The sequence below is a fragment of the Pleurodeles waltl genome, chromosome 4_2 (genome assembly GCF_031143425.1).
Source record: "Pleurodeles waltl isolate 20211129_DDA chromosome 4_2, aPleWal1.hap1.20221129, whole genome shotgun sequence".
Taxonomy (NCBI): domain Eukaryota; kingdom Metazoa; phylum Chordata; class Amphibia; order Caudata; family Salamandridae; genus Pleurodeles; species Pleurodeles waltl.
Window position 1 is genome coordinate 622353589 of NC_090443.1, and position 21381 is coordinate 622374969.

Sequence of the window (21381 nt, forward strand, 5' to 3'; positions counted from 1 at the left end):
ATTTGGGGCCTACCCCACCCAATTCCTCATATCTCTAATTCCGTCCATTTTCCCCAGCTAAAGAGCAAAAGGTTCAGCCTGCGTAAACGGAGCAGGAATATATGATGCACATGCAAATATTTATTGCCCCCAATATTTTCTGATATCACCCTAGATTAATGTATGTACTCTGTCTGGTTAATAGCTCCTGATCCAAGTTTTCATTCGGACAGACTACATAACATGCAGAAATGGGGCCTATCGTACCGAATTCCTCACTATCAGTAGATGCTGGGAGTAGTTTGGGGAAAATCCTTCTCCAAGTGCACATTTAGCGGCCCGAGTGGATTCTTGCATTCGCTATTCTGTTTCTGTTGCAGTTAGTGCTATTTCTTGGCACATAATAAATACAACCTGCTATTTTGGACATGAGGCACTTTGTTGCACTAAAAAACATATGCTCTAAATGCAGAAATACGGCAATTGCGTAATTCCACGTAATCTCACTGACATTTAGGTAATTTTGTATGATTACATTAAACGGAATTATGCCCATCGCTAATTATATCCCATCCGGATATTTTAACAGGACTTGAAATTCCGATCCCTACACAAAGAGATTATATGCACTGATCAGAATTTTGACTCATTTTCGAAATTGGAGCCTAAATAAACTATTTACCTGGAGCTGACAATAGCACAGTTAAAAAAGTATAGTGCACTTGTTTATTATATAACATTGGCAACATGTTGTTGTCTCAGCTGCAACATAAAATTGAAGACAGTGAAACGCGATTTAGGCACATAAACTGTAGGATAAATGACAGCCATCTTGCAGGATGTGGCAAGCCCGCAGTTTATTCAAGTATTTTACATAATTAAACATAACATCAAAAAGCATTTAGAACAACACAAGGAGACGGCAATAAAAAAAATCAGATCCAAAAATCAGTATTTGTAGCACTTTCACAATTTTTACAGGAAAAACTATAAATATAAACAAGACAATAAAAACTCATCTCAAAACCGAAAGCAGCCATCTTTAGGTAGGTCTACTGTTAAAACTTGAATGCAGCAGCCATGGTGATACTAGGGATTTGGTCTTGAGCAGTGTCTCCAGCTCAATAAAAATATTAACGTATCAAACTATCACATATTGTGATATGCTCAAATCTACTTTAATCATACAAAATGAATTACACAGAAACAAATATTAAGCAATATACCACTTTGTTCAGTAGAAACATTAGCAGAAGCTTAATGTGCTTATCATTTCTGGAAACAAATGTAAAAAGTGAAAAAAGAGTCAGAAGTCTAGTCGGTGGACTTCTTTCCCAGGCTTTCAGTAAGCCGCTATCTAAAACCATCCTTTTCAGTTGAAAACATTCCAATCCGATGCTTCTTCATTTTAGACATCAATTTTCTTGATTAAACGATGGAAGCCCAGAGAGGTAACGCCTCATGTCCAGAAAGTGCGTGAAAACGTCCCACAGATCATTTCAAGCATATTGCCTAATCTATCCAATAGGATATAAATGCTAATTTGGTTTCAGCGCGCTATACAGATATGTGCTCTATTGTAAGTTGTTGTTCCATCGTTAAGAAACCAAATCACTTCTGTATCACATCAAGACCTCGATGGGTCTGTGCATTAAGGCGAAGTGTTCTTCAAATGTTGTATCTGCAGAGGTTTCACGTGATATTCGTAGATTTTGAGAGCCGGGCCAAGTTTTAACGAAAGTCCAGTCAAGACATCATTTCTCGTCATGAGGAGCAGAGACTTACCATCGATTTCCTACAAAAGAAGGAAAGAGGCAACGTTTATTTCCACAGCAGACTGAGTCAAATATTTAGCGATCACGACAAACTGCCAACAGAGGCGCCTATTTTAACTCAAAGCACGCTTAAGTAAGGGGTAAAAATATATCCAGATTTTTCAATACAAAATGTCAGTTATGTGTGAGAGAAGAGTCAATCCTCTGTCTCGTAAGCGTGCTTTTATATTTCTTTCATATTACAAACTGTAAATGCATAATAATTCCACGTGCGAACAAAGAAACATGAATGACCAAATAACATGAAACTATATCCACACGCTACTATGTTTTATTCTTTTGGCATCAATGTATTCAGCAGTAAAAGCTATTATTTGTGGAGGCCTTAACGTTTTACCAAATTCGTGTTATCTAAATAGTTGGATTGTGCGAATAACTGCATATATATTCCACCTTGTATCTTGCTATAGTAACTAACATACCGATTAAAACAACCTGGCAACGTTTAAAGTGCCTTTTTACCTAAAGAGGAGCAGCTTTATAAACAGCTGCAACAGTTGGGTCCGAGGCTTTACATGCTACCAATGACCCTCGGGGCAGCCAGAGCAGGTGCTGAAGGACTGGGGTAATGTGCACCAGAAGAACAAGTTATTTTCGGTAAAACTCTTTCTCGTCGATACTCCCATCTAACCTCAGATTCCAAAGCTTTTGAATATTCCCTCAAGTGTCAGACTGGTTCCGGAAAAACCTTGAGCAGTACACCCATTTGCCTATAGGTGGTATCATGTGGCTCGGTAGTGATGTCGCTATGCTCTGGAGGTGAAGCACAGGCCTCCGTACAGGGGCGCTGAAGTCAGCTGCTTTCTGTGGAGCCCAGTGTCAAATTGGTTATGACCCATGTGCGGATCTGCAATTTGGAATCTTTTCAGGTGAAAGAGTCCAGGCCACAGAACAAGCAGGCATGACAGGTTGGTGAGGAATTTGCAGTTACAGAGTGTCTCTGCCAAAAAACAGTGTTTCAAAAGGTAGGTAACGCGTTGCTCTGACAGAGACGTCTAACTGCAGATACCTCACCTTTTTAAGATATTCAAGCAACAGCTTCCAGGAGGTGGGTTTGTGCCCTGGTTCAAACCAAAAAGTCCTTCACGTCTGAGCGGGCAAAGCACTCTTCTCTGCGGACCAGGCCAGGCTTTCCACACAGTAGTGGTTTCTGAATGTAAGTAGGGACGCCCACATATAAGCCTGAAAAATGTTCAGACCAGACACCTTGAAAGCCAAAGCAGTGGCAGAAGTCTCTGCTATGATAAAACAAGCCCACAAACCTTCAGGAGGCTGATTTTAAGTCAGAGTGTAGCAGATCTCAACACAGAATATGATCCTTTTCTGCACAGCTTTACATTTCTTGGATCCAGTGAATCCAACGATCATTGTAGACGTTGGCAGCCTTTTTTGATCCAGCCAGTGGATGTGAAAACTGTCGATGGTTATAGTTACCTTGGGGCACGAGTTACAGTTTCTTGATATAAGTGTAACTATAACTGCTGAATTGCTATGGTTTTGAGAGTGCAAAATCTGAACCCAACTATACCGTCCCTGTAACTTTTGTTTTTTACGTGAATTTCTGAGGGTTTTTTAGTTCTATTTCCTAACTATAATGTCCCTGTAACCTTTGTTTTTTCAGTATATATATATATATATATATATATATATATATATATACATATATATATACACACACACACACACACGCACACGCAATATATAGTTCCACTGAAATAACCAAAGGTTAAAGTAATGTTAAAGAAATTCACCAGTTACAGATATAGTTATCTCAAGTAACCATGACTCGTGCCCTAGGGTAACCATAACTCCCGCCCCCACCAAGCAGTTTTCTCATCAATAATTTCACTGCAAATGTTGCAGTGATATTATCAATGATGTCAAAGATGATCTCATAAATTATGTAATGCGTGGTAATTAGCAGTGCATGGGAAGGGCGCGAGTTATAGCTACCTTAGGGAATGAGCCATAGTTACTTGAGACAACTATAATTACAACTGATTAATTTCTGAGATTTTAAGAGTTTAAAATGTTACGTTGTTAACTGAACATTTCACCTAACTATAACTTTATTTTAACCAGTGATTTTTTCAGTGAACGTAAAATAATAATTTATTGGCATACATAAATATTACCCCCCCTCCACCCCAAACGATGTGGCCAACCTCCCTAAAGGCAGCCAACCCAATGCTGCGCAGGGCCTTCGGTCTTGCACAGCGGAAGGTTAGCCACAGGGCCAGGGTCCGCATACAGCCAACACCATGCAGCGCACAGCAGGGATTTGCTGCAACCCCCTCAAATACTGTGACCAAACCCATGCTATACAGGGCCTTCGGTCATGCATGCCAGGGGGATGGCCAAAGGCCTGGCAGTGGCTACCCCCAAAGACAGTCAACTACAATCTGCCCTGTTTAAAGGGGAGGGGGCCACCTGGTCCTAATCCCCAAGCCTTATTAGGCCCTGGGGACCCCAATCCCCAGCAACTTTTTTTTCAAAGGGGAGGGTGAGCAGCTTGGTTCCTCTCTCTGAGCCTGATCAGATCCTGCGGACCTTAATTCTCCAGGGCTGTATCTATTTTAAAGGGGAGGGGGCCATGTGGCCCCTCTCTCCTAGCCTTATGAAGCCCTGGGTACTTCATCTCCTGGGGTCTTATCTTTATTTGATCAAGGGGAGGGTGCGCACATGCCTCCCCAACCCAAGTCTCTTTAGGCCCTGGGGGCCCCAACCCTGAAACTCTTTATTTTATTTTAAAAGGAAAGGGGGCCATGCTGCCCCCTCCTCAAGCCTATTCGGCCTGGCGACCCCATCCCCCGGGACCCGCATTATTTTAAGGTGGATGTCCTGAGGCCAATCTAGGGCACCCACAATACACACATTTGGGCTGTGGGGAGGAGTCGTCGGCCCCTGTGGTCCCAGTCATCTCCCTGCATGCTGGAGGTGTCAGCATCGTTCACGCCCACAGTATGCAACATCTTTATCTGGGAAACAGATCAAAAGTCTGCTCTCAGCAGGCAGGAGCATTTTTAAAGCTCCTGCCTGCTGGGAGGCAACTTTGTATCTGCTTCTGTTTGGTGGAGCAAACACAAGTTTCCCTGTCCGTGCTGGTGCAGGCAGGGAAACTGCTGTGTCCCGGGGTTGGGCTCCCTAGGGTATAGCATGTTAGCCCGCCCAGAGGGATGGGTCCCTGGTGCCTTTACAGGCTCGGGGGGGGGGAGGTGGAATACATAGACCAATCCTATTAAAAAATACAGTATTCTGGGGTGGATGAAGCCAATGAAAATGGCCTATAGAAGTAGGCGTGCACCTCCTTCCCTGGAGGGGAGGGGGGGGCACGCGCCTCCCTCTTCGTTAAAAATAAAAGTGCATCATCCTCCCGGGCCTTGGCCCCCTTATGTCTTTTTTTTTCTTTTTTTTAGGACTCTGGACTGAGTCCTGAGTCCTAAGATCGCTGCCACCACTTTCTTCTTGATGGGGTGACAGCCAATCGGATCTCAGCAGGAGATCTGTTGGATCCGATGAGGCTCCATTTCCCTAGATCTACAGATTTTGCGCATTAATTGCTCAAAAACGACTGAATGGATTTACACCAAATTACAAGCATTGGCAAAACCATGATGTATATCAGTGTCGTAGACTGGATTTGTTGGAGTAGAGTGTCGTAGAGTGGAGCAGGGGGAGTAGAGGGTTGGAGAGTTGAGTGGAGTGGAGTAGAGTACAGTGGTTCAGTAACATAATGTCTTGAGTGCAGTGTTGTAGAGTTCAGTGTCAGAATGGAGTGTTGTAGAGTGGAATTGGGTGGAGGAGACTGAGGTAGTGGGGTGGATTGTAGTAGATTGGGGGTGGGTTGGATTGAGGGGAGTTAGGTGGATTGGAGTGGGTGGATTGGATTGGGGTGGATTAGACTGGTTTGTGGTGGGTGGATTGGATTGATAGGACTGGAGTGGGGTGGACTGGATTTGGTTGGGGTGAATTGGATTAGAGTAGGATGGTTTGGTTTGGAGTGAGGTGGATTGGACTGGAGTTGTGGTCTAATGGGGTGGGAAGGACTGGACTGGAGTGGGGTAGGATGTACTGGACTATATAGTGGGGTGGGATGAGTGGACTGGAGTGGGGCGGACTGGACAGGAATGGACTGGAGTGGGGTGAATTGGACTGGGGTGAATGGAAGGGGTGGACTGAATGGGGTGAGGTGGTATGAATTGGATTGGGGTAGAGTGGACTGGATTGGGGTGAGGTGGGGTGGTTTGGGTTTGGGTGGAGTGGATTGGAAGGGGTGGATTGTACTGAGGTGAGGTAAACTGGAGTGGGGTGAAATGGATTGGGTAGAGAGGAGTGGGGTTGAAGTGAGTGGGGTGAATTTGATTGGGGTGGATTTAATTACAGAGGGGTGGATTAGACTGGAGTGAGGTGGATTGGATTGCAGGAGGTGGATTGGATTAAGTGAGGTGGACTGGGGTGAACTCGATTGGGATGGGGTAGAGTGGGGTGGTTTGGATTAGATCAGAGTGGTGTGGATTGGATTGGATTGGATTAGAGTGGGGTTGGGTGGATTGGTCTGGGGTGAGGTAGACTAGATTAGAGTGAGGCGGAATAGAGTGGGCAGCTTGTTTTGGACTGGAGCGTTGCATATTGAAGTGGGGAAGATTGTTTTAGATTGTAGTGAGGCAGATTGTTCTGGACTGGAGTGGGGCTGGTTACAGTGGGACAGATTGTTTTGGGTTGGAGTAGGACAGATTGTTTTGGTTTGGAGTTGGGCAGATTAGTGTGGGGCAGACACTTGTAGATTGGAGTGGGGTGTATTTTGGTTGATTCAATTGGAGTGGGGGAACTTTGGAGGGGTGGAGTGGACTGGAGTGGGGTAGATTGGATTGGGGTAGATTGGACTGATGATGGGTTGATTGGACTTGAGTGGGGAGACTGTGGTGGACTGGAATGGGGGAATTGGGATGGAGTGGGTGGATTGGACTGGGGTGAATTGGATTAGGTAAGTCTGGAGTGGGGCAGACTGTTTTGGACTGGAGTGGATTGTTTTAGATTGAAGTGGGGCAGATTGTTTTGGATTGGAGAAGATTGGAGCGGGGCAGATTGTTTTAGATTGGAGAAGATTGGAGCGGGATGGACTGGACTGCAGCAGATTGTTTGGCATGAAGTGGGGAAGATTGTTTTAGACTGGAAAGGGGCAGCTTGGAGTGTGGCAGATTGATTTTTATTGGAATGGGGCAGATTGTTTTGGACTGGAGCAGATTGGAATGGGGCAGATTGTTCTGGGCTGGAGTTGGGCAGAAGAATGTGGATGATTGGAGTGGGGAAGATTGTTTTGGATTGAAGTGGGGTAGATTATTTTGGAGTGGGCAATTTGAAGTGGGGCAGACTGGAGTGGGGTTGGTTGGGAGGATTGGAGTGTGGTGGATTTGAGTGGATTGTATTGGGGTGAGTAGTGTTGATTAGGGTGGGGTGGATTGGATTATTCTGGGGTTGACTGGACTGACTCGACGGTATTGGTATGGATTGAGTGGGGAGGAGTGGAGTGGGGTGGACGGGGGAGTACTGCACGCTTATGTCTTAAGGCATTGTTTCAGAAACTACATATAAGAAAGAAACAATGTTGCTTTACAATATTTAGAACAAGAATCATCTTTTGAGAACAGCGCCCACGAGTAAAAGCAAAAGAAAACGTGAGTGCAAACTGAGAAAAGAAGGCTTGGCAATATTAAAGAAAGTTAACAATAGAGAATAAATATTTGCAATTGTGTTTGTTCTGCTGAGCATGTTTTTGCCAGCCACACGCCTTCTGTTTGCATGGCACTAAAGGTTAAAAAGAACTAAATAGTACCGCAATCCCACAGGGAGCACTGGATGGGCACTGATTACGTTTAATCAATCGGTGCTTAGTCCCTGCTACCCAGAGAGGAATGGAGGCCTACAGTGACCAATTACAAGACTGTAAAGAAGGGTGCCAGCCAAGCCAACAAATGGTAAACAAAAGGCAGGCTCCAAGCCCTAATAGTTAACTACAGTGTCTTGCAGGAGAGATGCATGCACTAGCGCATGCTCTTGCAGACTCGATCCTAAAAAGCACTTTTTCTGGACCAACATTTAGCTTTCTGCCAAATTTGGTGTGAGCATGTGTAGCAGTTTGGGCTGTAGAGGTGTCTAAAGTTTCAATGAAAAAATGAATGGGGAAAACTTGCTTTAGGACGTCCCCTTTTTCTCAGCTCCTGCTAGATGGCTCACTCTGAAACTTTGCTTGTGCAATCTAGTCCAAAAAAAGCACCTTTTTGGGGCGTTTTCTGGAGGTTCATCAAAAGAGGCCAAAGTTATAGCAACACAAAAAATGCACTTCCTATGGAAACATGATCCTAACTGTAACTACCCAGTGGTGACACTGGCACCCTCATCAAGCATTGCTAATTAGCCCACATATTATTTCAGTCCTGACATTTTCTATGACATCATTGATATCACTGCAACATTTGTAATAACATTATTTATGAGAAAACTGTGCATTGTGGGGGTCACGAGTTATAGTTACTTATTTGTGCATGTAAAATCTGAGCCTATTATGTCCCTGTAACTTTTTTTAGTGTGTATATATGGAAAATGTCACTTACCCAGTGTACATCTGTTCGTGGCATTAGTCGCTGCAGATTCACATGCTGTGCACAGTCCGTCATCTGGTGTTGGGCTCGGAGTGTTACAAGTTGTTTTTCTTCGAAGAGGTCTTTTCGAGTCACGAGACCGAGGGACTCCTCCCATTTCGACTCCATTGCGCATGGGCGTCGACTCCATCTTAGATTGTTTTGCCCGCAGAGGGTGAGGTAGGAGTTGTGTATGCTAGTAATAGTGCCCATGCAATGGAGTGAATGCGTATGTACATAATAAAGTTTTAAGTAATATATTTACAAATGTACAAATGTTTGAGATCTACTTCTAAACGGCTACAGGCTCCCGGGGAGGCGGGTGGGCGCATGTGAATCTGCAGCGACTAATGCCACGAACAGATGTACACTGGGTAAGTGACATTTTCCGTTCAATGGCATGTGTAGCTGCAGATACACATGCTGTGCATAGACTAGTAAAGCAGTTATCTCCCCAAAAGCGGTGGTTCAGCCTGTAGGAGTTGAAGTAGTTTGAAATAATGTTCTTAATTCAGCTTGACCTACTGTTGCTTGTTGTGCAGTTAGCACATCTACACAGTAATGCTTGGTAAATGTATGAGGCATAGACCATGTTGCTGCCTTACATATTTCGTTCATTGGAATATTTCCTAGAAAGGCCATGGTAGCACCTTTCTTTCTGGTTGAGTGTGCCTTTGGTGTAATAGGCAGTTCTCTTTTAGCGTTAAGATAGCAGGTTTGAATGCACTTAACTATCCATCTAGCAATGCCTTGTTTTGAAATTGGATTTCCTGTATGAGGTTTTTGAAAGGCGATAAATAGTTGTTTTGTCTTTCGAATTAGTTTTGTTCTGTCAATGTAGTACATTAGTGCTCTTTTGATGTCTAATGTATGTAGTGCTCTTTCGGCTACAGAATCTGGCTGTGGGAAGAGCACTGGTAATTCTACCGTTTGATTTAAGTGGAACGGTGAGATTACTTTTGGTAAAAATTTAGGATTGGCCCGTAGAACAACTTTATTTTTGTGTATTTGAATAAATGGTTCTTGAATGGTAAATGCTTGAATTTCACTCACTCTTCTTAGAGATGTGATGGCAATTAAAAATGCAACTTTCCACGTTAAGTATTGCATTTCACAAGAGTGCATGGGCTCAAAAGGTGGACCCATGAGTCGTGTTAGGACAATGTTGAGGTTCCATGAAGGAACTGGTGGTGTTCTTGGTGGTATAATTCTCTTTAGGCCTTCCATAAACGCCTTTATGACTGGTATCCTAAACAATGAAATTGAGTGCGTAATTTGTAGGTAAGCAGAAATTGCCGTAGGATGTATTTTAATGGAAGAGAAAGCTAGGTTAGATTTTTGCTAATGTAGTAAGTATCCTACTATTTCTTTTGCAGATGCGTGTAAAGGTTGAATTTGATTATTATGGCAGTAATAAACAAATCTTTTCCACTTATTTGCATAGCAGTGTCTAGTGGTAGGTTTTCTAGCTTGTTTTATGACCTCCATGCATTCCTGTGTGAGGTCTAAGTGCCCGAATTCTAGGATTTCAGGAGCCAAATTGCTAGATTCAACTATGCTGGATTTGGATGTCTGATCTGTTGTTTGTGTTGTGTTAACAGATCTGGTCTGTTGGGTAGTTTGACATGAGGTACTACTGAAAGGTCTAGTAGTGTTGTGTACCAAGGTTGCCTTGCCCATGTTGGTGCTATCAGTATGAGTTTGAGTTTGTTTTGACTCACCCTGTTTACTAGATATGGAAGGAGAGGGAGAGGGGGAAAAGCGTACGCAAATATCCCTGACCAGTTCATCCATAGAGCATTGCCTTGGGATTGATCTTGTGGGTACCTGGATGCGAAGTTTTGGCATTTTGAGTTTTCCTTTGTTGCAAATAGATCTATTTGAGGTGTTCCCCAAATGTTAAAGTAATTGTTTAGTATTTGGGGGTGAATTTCCCATTCGTGGGTTTGTTGGTGATCTCGAGAGAGATTGTCTGCCAACTGGTTCTGAATCCCTGGAATAAATTGTGCTATTAGGCGAATGTGGTTGTGAATCGCCCAATGCCATATTTTTTGTGTTAGGAGGCACAACTGTGTCGAGTGTGTCCCTCCTTGTTTGTTTAGATAATACATTGTTGTCATGTTGTCTGTTTTGACAAGAATGTATTTGTGGGTTATTATGGGTTGAAATGCTTTCAGCGCTACAAATACTGCTAACAGTTCTAAGTGATTTATGTGAAACTGCCTCTGATGTATGTCCCATTGTCCTTGGATGCTGTGTTGATTGAGGTGTGCTCCCCACCCTGTCATGGAAGCATCCGTCGTTATGACGTATTGTGGCACTGGGTCTTGGAAAGGCCGCCCTCGGTTTAAATTTGTACTGTTCCACCATAGAAGCGAGATGTATGTTTGGCGGTCTATCAACACCAGATCTAGAAGTTGACCCTGTGCTTGTGACCATTGTGATGCTAGGCACTGTTGTAAGGGCCGCATGTGCAATCTTGCGTTTGGGACAATGGCTATGCATGAAGACATCATGCCTAGGAGTTTCATTACCATTTTGACTTGCATCTTTTGTGTTGGATACATGGCCTGTATTACCTTGTGAAATGTTTGAACCCTTTGTGGACTTGGAGTGGCAATCCCTTTTGCTGTGTTGATTGTCGCTCCTAAGTATTGCTGTGTTTGACACAGCAAAAGGTGTGACTTCGCGTAGTTGATGGAGAAACCTAGCCTGTGAAGGGTCTGTATGACATAGTTTGTGTTCTGTGAACACTGTCTTAGAGTGTTGGTTTTGATTAACCAGTCGTCTAAGTACGGGAACACATGTATTTGCTGCCTTCTGATATGTGCAGCTACTACTGCCAGGCATTTTGTAAAAACTCTTGGCGCAGTTGTTATTCCGAATGGCAACACTTTGAATTGGCAATGTATTCCTTGGAATACGAACCTTAGGTATTTCCTGTGTGAAGGATGTATTGGTATATGGAAATACGCATCTTTTAGGTCTAATGTTGTCATGTAATCTTGCTGTTTGAGCAGTGGGATTACGTCTTGTAACGTGACCATGTGAAAGTGGTCTGATTTGATGTAGGTATTTAGTGTTCTGAGATCTAGTATTGGTCTCAGAGTTTTGTCCTTTTTGGGTATTAGAAAGTACAGTGAGTAAACTCCTGTGTTTTTTTGTAGATTTGGTACTAATTCTATTGCGTCCTTTTGTAGCAATGCTTGAACTTCTAGTCCTAGCAGATCTATATGTTGTTTTGACATATTGTGTGTTTTCGGTGGGACGTTTGGAGGGAATTGGAGAAATTCTATGCAATAACCATGCTGGATAATTGCTAAGACCCAAGTGTCTGTTGTTATTTCCTCCCAAAGTTTGTAAAATTGGCTTAGTCTTCCCCCCACAGGTTTTATGTGATGGGGTTGTGTGACTTGTGAGTCACTGTCTATTTTGAGGAGTTTTGGGGCCTTGGAATTTTCCTCGATTTCTTGGGAATTGGCCCCCTCTATATTGCCCCCGAAAACCTCCCCTTTGATATTGACCCTGGTAAGTAGGCCTTGTTTGTGAGGTTGTGGTTTCTGTGGGTTGACCTCGAAACCCTCCCCTAAAAGGTGTTTTTCGAAATGTGCCTCTGCTCTGCGGGGAGTAGAGTGCGCCCATGGCATTGGCTGTATCGGTGTCTTTTTTGAGTTTCTCAATGGCAGTGTCTACCTCCGGCCCAAACAATTGCTGTTCATTAAATGGCATATTGAGCACAGCTTGTTGGATTTCCGGCTTGAACCCTGAAGTGCGCAGCCATACGTGCCTTCGTATCGTGATTGCAGTGTTTATTGTCCTTGCAGCTGTATCTGCTGCATCCATGGAAGACCGTATCTGATTATTTGAGATACTTTGTCCCTCTTCTACCACCTGTTGCGCTCTTTTTTGGAACTCCTTGGGTAAGTGTTCGATGAAATGTTGCATTTCATCCCAATGAGCTCTGTCGTATCTTGCCAAAAGTGCTTGTGAATTGGCAATACGCCATTGATTTGCTGCTTGTGCTGCAACCCTTTTTCCCGCAGCATCAAATTTGCGGCTCTCTTTGTCTGGAGGTGGTGATTCTCCTGAGGTATGAGAGTTGGCTCTCTTACGAGCTGCCCCGACAACTACTGAGTCTGGTGTTAGTTGTGTTGTAATATAGATTGGATCTGTTGGCGGTGGCTTGTACTTTTTCTCCACCCTTGGAGTTATGGCTCTGCCTTTAACTGGATCCTGAAATATTTGTTTTGAATGTCTTAGCATTCCTGGGAGCATGGGAAGGCTTTGGTACTGGCTATGGGTGGAGGATAGGGTGTTAAACAGAAAGTCATCCTCAATTGGTTCAGAATGTAAGGTGACGTTGTGAAATTCGGCTGCCCTTGCGACCACCTGTGTGTAGGATGTACTGTCCTCAGGTGGTGACGGTTTTGTGGGATAGGAGTCTGGGCTGTTGTCAGACACTGGAGCATCGTAAAGGTCCCATGCATCGGGATCATCCTGACTCATTGTAGTATGAGCTGGTGAGTGCATCAGTGGTGGAGTTGTTGCTGGTGATGCATGTATTGATGGTGGTGGAGACGGTGGTGGGGTTGTTTTCCTTGCCACTTTTGCCTGTGGTTGCTTGTCCTTTTGTTGAAAGGCAAGTTTCCTTTTTATTTTGATTGGGGGAAGAGTGGTTATCTTCCCTGTGTCCTCATGAATATGAAGCCTTCTTTGCGTGTAGTTAGGCTCCACAGCTTGAAGCTCCTCTCCAAATCTGTGTAATTGGGAGGTTAATCATTGTTCCTCTGTATAGGAACTAGTTTTCGGCTCCGAGGCTGGATGTTTCGGAACCGAAACCTTTTCGGAAGTCTTTTTAGGCTCCGAAGAAACCTTCTTTGTTTTCGGCGTGGTGTCTCGGTGCCGAAATTCTTCGTGCCGCTGTCTCTGTGCCGAAGTTTCTCGGAGCCGCTGTCTCGGCTCCGAGGTTGCTGTGTGGCGGTATCTCGACCAGAGTCGGATGACTTCAACACCAGCATGCCCTTTTTCGGTGCCTTGGATCGGTCGCCTGGTTTTCGGGTTAAGCCATGGCCTGTTGGCGGTGGCGTCCCCTGGGCTTTTGTGGACTTCTCGTGAGTCTTGATTTTCGACGTCTTACTCACGGTTTGGGGTGTTTCTTCGGCGTCGAGTTCTTCAGAATCCGACTCGTGGATGGAGAAAGCCTCTTCTTCCTCCTCGAAACTTTCTTGACCTGTCGGCGTGGACGCCATTTGTAGTCTCCTGGCTCTTCGGTCTCTCAGCGTCTTCCTCGACCGAAACGCTCGACAGGCTTCACAAGTATCCTCCTTGTGCTCGGGGGACAAGCACAAGTTACAGACCAGATGCTGATCCGTATACGGATACTTGTTATAGCATTTTGGGCAGAAGTGGAATGGGGTCCGTTCCATCAGCCTTGAAGTCGCACGTGGCCGGGCCGACCAGGCCCCGACGGGGGATCAAAAAAACCCCGAAGGGCCACCGGAGCTCTTCAAAATTCGGTGTCGATTTGTTCTAACTAACCCAATACCGAACGCAAACAATACCGACGATTTTTTCTGAGATTCTAACTAACTTTCCGACCCGAAACACGGAGCGAAAAGGAACACGTCCGAACCCGATGGCGGAAAAAAAACAATCTAAGATGGAGTCGACGCCCATGCGCAATGGAGTCGAAATGGGAGGAGTCCCTCGGTCTCGTGACTCGAAAAGACTTCTTCGAAGAAAAACAACTTGTAACACTCTAAGCCCAACACCAGATGGCGGACTGTGCACAGCATGTGTATCTGCAGCTACACATGCCATCGAACATATATATATATATATATAGAGAGAGAGAGAGATTTGGATTAAAGGAACCAAATGATGGTCTGAATTTGGTTAAATAAATAGATTAATATAGACTAATTAAATTGAGAAGTGATATGCCTGACTATGCAAATTCAAACAAATGCTTAAACTCTCTAAATGAACATTGGTAATATTACCTATTACCTTTAATTTTCCACTAAGTTCTGTAAACTCACAGTAGCCTTTTACATGTTTCTAAAAGCAAAACAGGGCATATGTATCTATTTGTAATAATGTTTGTTTCCAAATTGGCTCTGTGTCTCTGCAACACTTCTCTTTAAATGGTGCCTCACATTACAGGAAAACCAGTCAGATAACTATGGAATCACATCTCCACAATTCATCTAGGCCTACTGAGAGCAACACTACATGCTGCAACACACTTAGTCTTAGGTCTCTAGAAATTTGGCCACATTTCCCCTGCCCTGCTAACCCTCCAATGGCTTCCCATTGAAGGGTGGGCCCAATTCAAAATCGCATGCATTCCTTCTCAGTCTCCTATCTAAAAGAGAACCTGAAAATCTCTCTAGCAAATAAGGGTTCCAGAGATGCCCATTCCCTGCGCCTGAAACACCCCCCACCCAACCACCTTCAGGCAAGAATACAACCAGTCCCTTCTCTGGCAGTGCCAATAGAATCTGCAGGGATGGGGAACTCCTTGAGGTGAACGGCAACAGGTTTTCATGTTTATTTTGTCCTTGGTACAAGTAGGCCTAACCCCCTGCAGAACAAACCCTTTGGCTGTCAGTTTACAAAAAGGAGAGCTGTCTGCAGTGGAGGTAATGTTTGTATCCATATGTTTGTGCTGTTCGAATTTGTATTTATGGGTTATTATTGCAAAGCCTTCATTATTAGGGTAAGTGCTGAAAATACATGTTTTAAGGTCACACTGCACTACTGACAGAGGTTTCAGTAAAAAACAAACAAAAAAAAGTGTGCTCGCATGCTTGAAAAGTTTAACAATATGAGGCTAAGTATAATTCTCTCAGAATGCTCTGATTAGATGTAAATGTTTGCAGAAGCTTGTAAGCAAGAGTGATGAGTCGTTGCTTTCAAAATAAAATGTTCAGAAAAAAGTGTAGAAAAAAAATGCTTTGCAACAATGACATTTTCGGGGGCCATTATGAACATGGCGGAAACAACTGCTGTGTTCATGCTGGCGGTCAAGACACTGACCGCCAGCGACTCCGGAACCCCGCCGGCCACATTATGAACATTTCTGAGAGCCAGCGGGCGGAAACATTGTTTCTGCCCACCGGCTCTCAGAAAGGCTCGGCCGGGACATGCAAAATGCATGGGCAGTGCAGGGGCCCCAAGAGGTGACCTGAGGCACCCCCTCTGCCAGCCTTTTCCTGGTGGGATATCCCGCCAGGAAAAGGTTGGCGGCAAAGACACATTATCCGCAGGGTAGCGCCGCTACCCTGGCGGATGGTGTTTCATCCCGCCGCCAGGCTGTCTGACGGTGGGAGCCTGGCAGTGGGTGACGGCTGCCGCTAGCAACCGTCACCCTGTTCATTATATGGTGGTTCGGCCTGCCATGCCGGCTGGCGGCTTCAGCCGCCACTGCCGGCATGGCGGGCCGAACCGCCAAGTTCATGTTGAGGGCCTTTAGGTGCTATTTCTTGAAGTGTCATTTAGTAAAATGTGTTGATGCATGCTAGTATTTTAAAACAAATATTCCTAATGGAAAATCAGTGTAACTATTTTCAGCAAGATTATGGGAAGCATGAAAATAAACAAGCCCTAGCAAAGCCAACCAATCGGAAATTTTTCCGAGTATTCTGGTTTCGTCAATGCGTGCCTTGTTTTGATATGGCTTTTGTAACACTTTATTGTTATGGGCAAAAAGAAACCAAAAATGGTCTCCAAAGCACACATTGCCATCAGTGGCGTAACAATGGCCCCGCAGCCCCCCTTCCAGTGGGCCCCCTCACCACAGCACTTGCCCTGAGTGAGTCTGGAAGGAGGTGGCCCTCCTTGTTCTTTGCAGAGGGGGCCCCCTCCATGCCACTGATTGCCACAGTAGTTCCTGGCACTAAACAAAACTACTTTGTGTGCCAATTTGCTCCTTGTGGAAGCAGTCACTCACAGCAAAGCCAGCAGATAGAGAGAAAAATAGAAGTTTAATGAAAAATTTAGAGGGTCATTACAACCCTGGCGGTACAAGACCGCCAGGGCTGTAATGACGGAAGCACCGCCAACAGGCTGGCGGTGCTTCACAGGTCATTACGACCGTGGCGGAAGCGCTGCGGTCGCACCACCGGGGCCGGCGGTTTCACGCCACAATGGCCTCGGCGGTAGTAATCCGCCAGGGCAGCGCTGCTAGCAGTGCTGCCCAGGGGATTACGAGTCCCCGTACCGCCAGCCTTTTCCAGGTGGTTTGAACTGTCAGGAAAAGGCTGGCAGTACGGGGAGTCGTGTGGCCCCTGGGGGCCCCTTACAGGGCCCCGTGCAGCTCTTCACTGTCTGCATAGCAGACAGTGAAAAGTGCGACGGGTGCAACTGCACCCGTCGTACGGCCGCAACACCACCGGCTCCATTTGGAGCCGGCTCCTGTGTTGCGGCCCAGCGGGGATCTCCAAATGGCCACGGCGGGGGTGCGGCTGCATTGGCGGCCGCCCGGCGGTCCGATCTTGGCAGGCGGCTGGTCGTAATGAGGGCCAAAATGTCTTTGTTAACGCCAGACCTAATTAGGGACCCAATTCTTTAAGAAAGTCACAAAAGTGCACCCATGGTATACATAGTAGATTTCATGAATTCACAAGACCTTACAGAAGTAGACCAGGAAATCGTACTCCTAGAAAATATCTGTAAACTGTATTTTGGCACGAACAAATATATATGTGTAGTTGTGCTCATGTGAAAATCTATTGAGCGTTTACAAGTTAACTTTCTCTCAAACCACTTTTTTTTTTCCAACTCTGGAAGAACTTCTAATTCTGCCACTGTCAGGGTTACATTTCCAACCTTTCTCATTATGGGAAAAGATTAGAGAAGAGCTGGTGAAAATCCTTCAAACATGCAAGTTAGTGGGTTCGCAGACTCAAAGGCATTCCAGCCCTGGAACTATTGATTACTGCGTCCTCCAGCCCCACTATGCATATCTGCAGAAAGGTAGCAAAATACGGAAACTGCTGTAGTAGGGATTGAAATTGCAAGTATTCAAGCTCTACTATAGTAGTAGCCCTGGCATAATTTGATAAGCTATTATCAGAGCTTTTACATAATGAGATTGCTGCCATAATTTGACACTGTGCTACAAGGCACCAAAGGGACAAGTAGATTTTTTTTACAGGACAAGTACATTTAAGAAGCAACCTGTCCCATGGACAAGTAGATATTTTATTAAATTCCACACCTCTGAATCTGTGACTCTCTGCCTCCCTTACTCCGCCTAGCAACCTTTAAAAAGGACCTCAAGCTCCTCCTATTTGACAGACATCCTGGTTAATTCACCCTTAACCAAACTTATTTACTTTCTCTACTGCATCCTGAGCTGCATTTAACTGTTCATGGCTTCTGCCCTATTGCTGTAATTGTGTCTTGTGATAACTTCTGTATACATACACTGATGTAAAAATCTGAGATCAACTACTATCATTGTAACCCACTATAACCCCATATATGTTTTGTGTTGTAAAGTGCTCCGATGCCTTCGGAACATTTCCAGACTAAATAAACTTGCAAAAAAAGCCAAAAATAAATAAATGCCCAAAAAAGGTGACACTTCGGGTCGTGACTTTTGTGATTAATTTTATTATAAATGTAGGAGGGTGATAAGACTAACAGCGCGTTTCGACTGGGGCCTTCATCACATTATATAACAGTCATCTATTTTGCTTGATTCTCTACAGTCTTTCGTCACAGTTTCACTCCATTACACTGTAACAAATGTATGTTATTCATCAAGTGGGTTATTGCAATAAATTCAGATCCATGAACTGAGCTAAGAATTTAACCACGGAACGCAATCTTACTCTCGAACTATGCTTAGATTTATAAATAATGCCATTTGGTGAAAACAGTTCTAATAGAATATCACACACTAAGTCATACTAATATCACATTATGTTAATTATATTGCCAATGTGCAATGACAGTACAGTCCTCAATAGTCTTATTTTTAGGCATTGGAAATAATTCATAAAAGACCCATAAGAAGACATGTATGTATGCTGTGCTTCACTAATGCCCTCTAGAGGAGTGTGAGGCTGGCACACCAAACACTGAACAATAAAAAAAAAAAAACAATGACCCTCAGGTGCACATGTAACTCATTAGTTAATTGGAAATTTCGATTTCAGCATGATGATGTACTTAGACTGCACCGGTCTTAATTTTTTTACTCTGTCTCCTGCTTGAATAGTTTATTCTGCTAAGTCAATACCCAAAAAGGTAAGCAATATGGAATTCTCTTGACACTATTTTTGGTTATGCCTAGTCATCAGATAATTCATACTCATACCGAAATTTCCAATTAACCAACTGGATATTCAGGACACAGAATAACATATGTAGTTATATTTTCTACATATTTATTAAAAATACGACTTTCCCAGTGGATTGATAAATATTAGAAATAGTGGATGAATCCTCTCTGTAGCATATCCCAAACCAAATATAGAAGAATTTCCAACTTTACACTACAATTTGCACCACCAATGAGTTCCAATATTAATGATGATGTCTGATGAACAAAATAAAACGATGGACGGAGTATTGAAAATTGTACATCTATTTTGCTTAAATATATACAGCCTTTCTTCAATGTCTCATTCCACGTTAGCTTGGTTAATGTAATTTGTTGTTCATCAGACATAAGCACCACAAAAAGATGATGGACAGAGTACTGAAACTTTTCAAACACTCACCCCCAGTCAGAGGTCTGGTTTAAACATCCATATATTCCGCCCTTTCACACTCTTGTGCTGTTCCCAAAGCTCTACCTTAGCGAGTACCTCATATCGCTTACACATGCACTAAATGGGGTCACTGAATAGCTTCAGACAAAATATCTCTGGACTTTCCTGAAAATTTGTCTCCAGTATACATTTTAGTTCTAAAATCATTCCTGGATTTCTCAAACACTGGATGGCTCATATTCTCCAAAATTAAATCATTTAAAACAGAGCTTAGTGTTTCAAGCCTTGAATTTCTGTTTGCTTCCATCAAACCTCTTGGAATCATCCTTTGACTGCCAAAGCTGTAAAAATGTTTTGTAATGCACTTTTGCAAATTATTTCACCGTCCAACCTCCCATTCTTAAATTCAAACATTTTGCAATCTAGCGTCTTCACTTAATGTGAAAATCCAAACTGCCCAATCTCTAGACTTCAGGGCTGATGTCTTATATTAGGAATCACCCCCATCAATAGATGCAGTGTTCTTCTCTCTGATTTGCTTAACTCTTCCCAATCTGTCCTTCCTGCTGAAGTCCATCTTAACAGAGTAAAAGCAAAAATCACACCACAATATTCACATTCTTATCTCTTCCTTCAATCTTAGTCTTCCCTGCCGCCGGTAGATGGATTCCCGCCCCAGCAAGCACCTGACCCCACCCCCCCTACAGTCACTGCACCCCCATACTCACATTGCACCCCCCACCCCGCATACATGCACACAGACACCCACATGCACCACGCATACACCCACTAACCTACACTTCCAGACGTGCATCCACTAACACGCATACAACCAAGTATACACAACACACACAGTCGCATTCTCACATGAGCATACACATGCATACACACACGCAGACACCACACATGACAACCCCGCCCCCTCCCCTGTCAGATGCCCAACTTACCTTGTCCAGCGTGGAGGTCGTCCGGCAGGGAATGGGAAGGGGAGCTGCTATCGCCAGCAGCACCCCGCCATCAGGACAAGCTAGGTCGTATTAATGGTCTTAATGCGGCTGGTGGGGTCCTTCAGGCAGGGCGGTGCAGATGGTAGCAATGCCAGTGCGCCACCGTCCGCCAGCATGGCTACTGCCGGATATCCACCCAAAGTGTTGCGGAAAACCAGTAGTGCCCGTGGCTTTGGCGGTCTCGCTTAGAGACCGCCAAAGTCATAATGAGGGCTATTATATCTAGCATTTAAACAAACATTACGGTCTAATATACATTTCAGATGATGCGGAACGGCAGAAAGTGGATATGCATTACATATATGAGACAGTAGCAGTGTCCGTTCAGTGTTATGTCATAGGCTGAGGTGGTTGTGTCCTGTGACCTTGCACGTCAACTCTTTGTACCCATGTTAACCAACATATAAAAAAATTTAAACAATGGTGTGTGAACGTCAGTCTATGTGTAGCGGCTAGCAGATTATAAGCTTTGGCGTGGTATGCTGATGCTGAGGGGGAGTCAGCACTCCAGAGTTCCATCACCAAGCTCTACTTTATGTGTGAGGGTTGTAAGGGTGGTGCAGTAATTCTGGTTTGCGATGCTCCTGATGGTTCTGTTGTGATCGAGGGAAGGGGCTGCCTGGCCATGAGTGTGTGGTGTGTCTGGCCAATGTGAATCATGGGAAGGCATGGTGGGGGTAATCATATAGCAGATTGTTTCTCTACCCTGGCCAGAAATGTGCCACAAGTGCTGGTAGTGAGTGCTGCATGTTGCTCAGCTAGTATTCCTGTACGCAGGTCAAATATCCAAAGCAAGGGGTGGAGCTATAGTGGATTTCCAGCACATTGCCAGTCGGCGCTTCTCTAAGAATAGTGTCATGTTAATGAGTTTATTGGTAGGCTTATGTTGTGTAGTACGGGAAGTGACTCCTAGTATGTAATGTACTTGTTCTCTGTGGAGTTGATATCCTTTTGTTGTGGAGAGGATCTCATTAATAGTCTACCAGTAGGGGATTATGTGAGGGTATATCCAAACCATGTGTATGAAATCGGCTAGAGCGACTGGCATGTCGGCCACGTGTCTGTTGCCCCCGGATATATGCGTGCCAGTTTCTTAGGAGTTAGGTAGGGTTGGTGTAGGTATTTGAATTGAGAGTATTTGAGTCTGACATTAGTGGAGACGACTTTCGGCCCAGCGAGACCTGTGTAGGGACTG

General features: G+C 44.3%; 1 protein-coding gene across 9 annotated transcripts in view; it reads right to left on the reverse strand.

Moving 5' to 3' along the window:
• Window positions 1-811: 811 nt before the first annotated feature.
• Window positions 812-21381, reverse strand: part of SAMD13 (sterile alpha motif domain containing 13) — a 309780-nt gene continuing 289210 nt past the window's right edge. For 6 of the 9 annotated variants that reach the window (XM_069232197.1, XM_069232198.1, XM_069232200.1 and 3 more), the window contains one exon: window positions 812-1774. In XM_069232197.1, coding sequence (XP_069088298.1) covers window positions 1631-1774 — 144 coding nt within the window. In that variant the 3' untranslated portion in view covers window positions 812-1630. The remainder of the gene's footprint in view (window positions 1775-21381) is intronic. The other 3 variants (XR_011202910.1, XM_069232196.1, XR_011202911.1) reach the window with 2 other exon arrangements.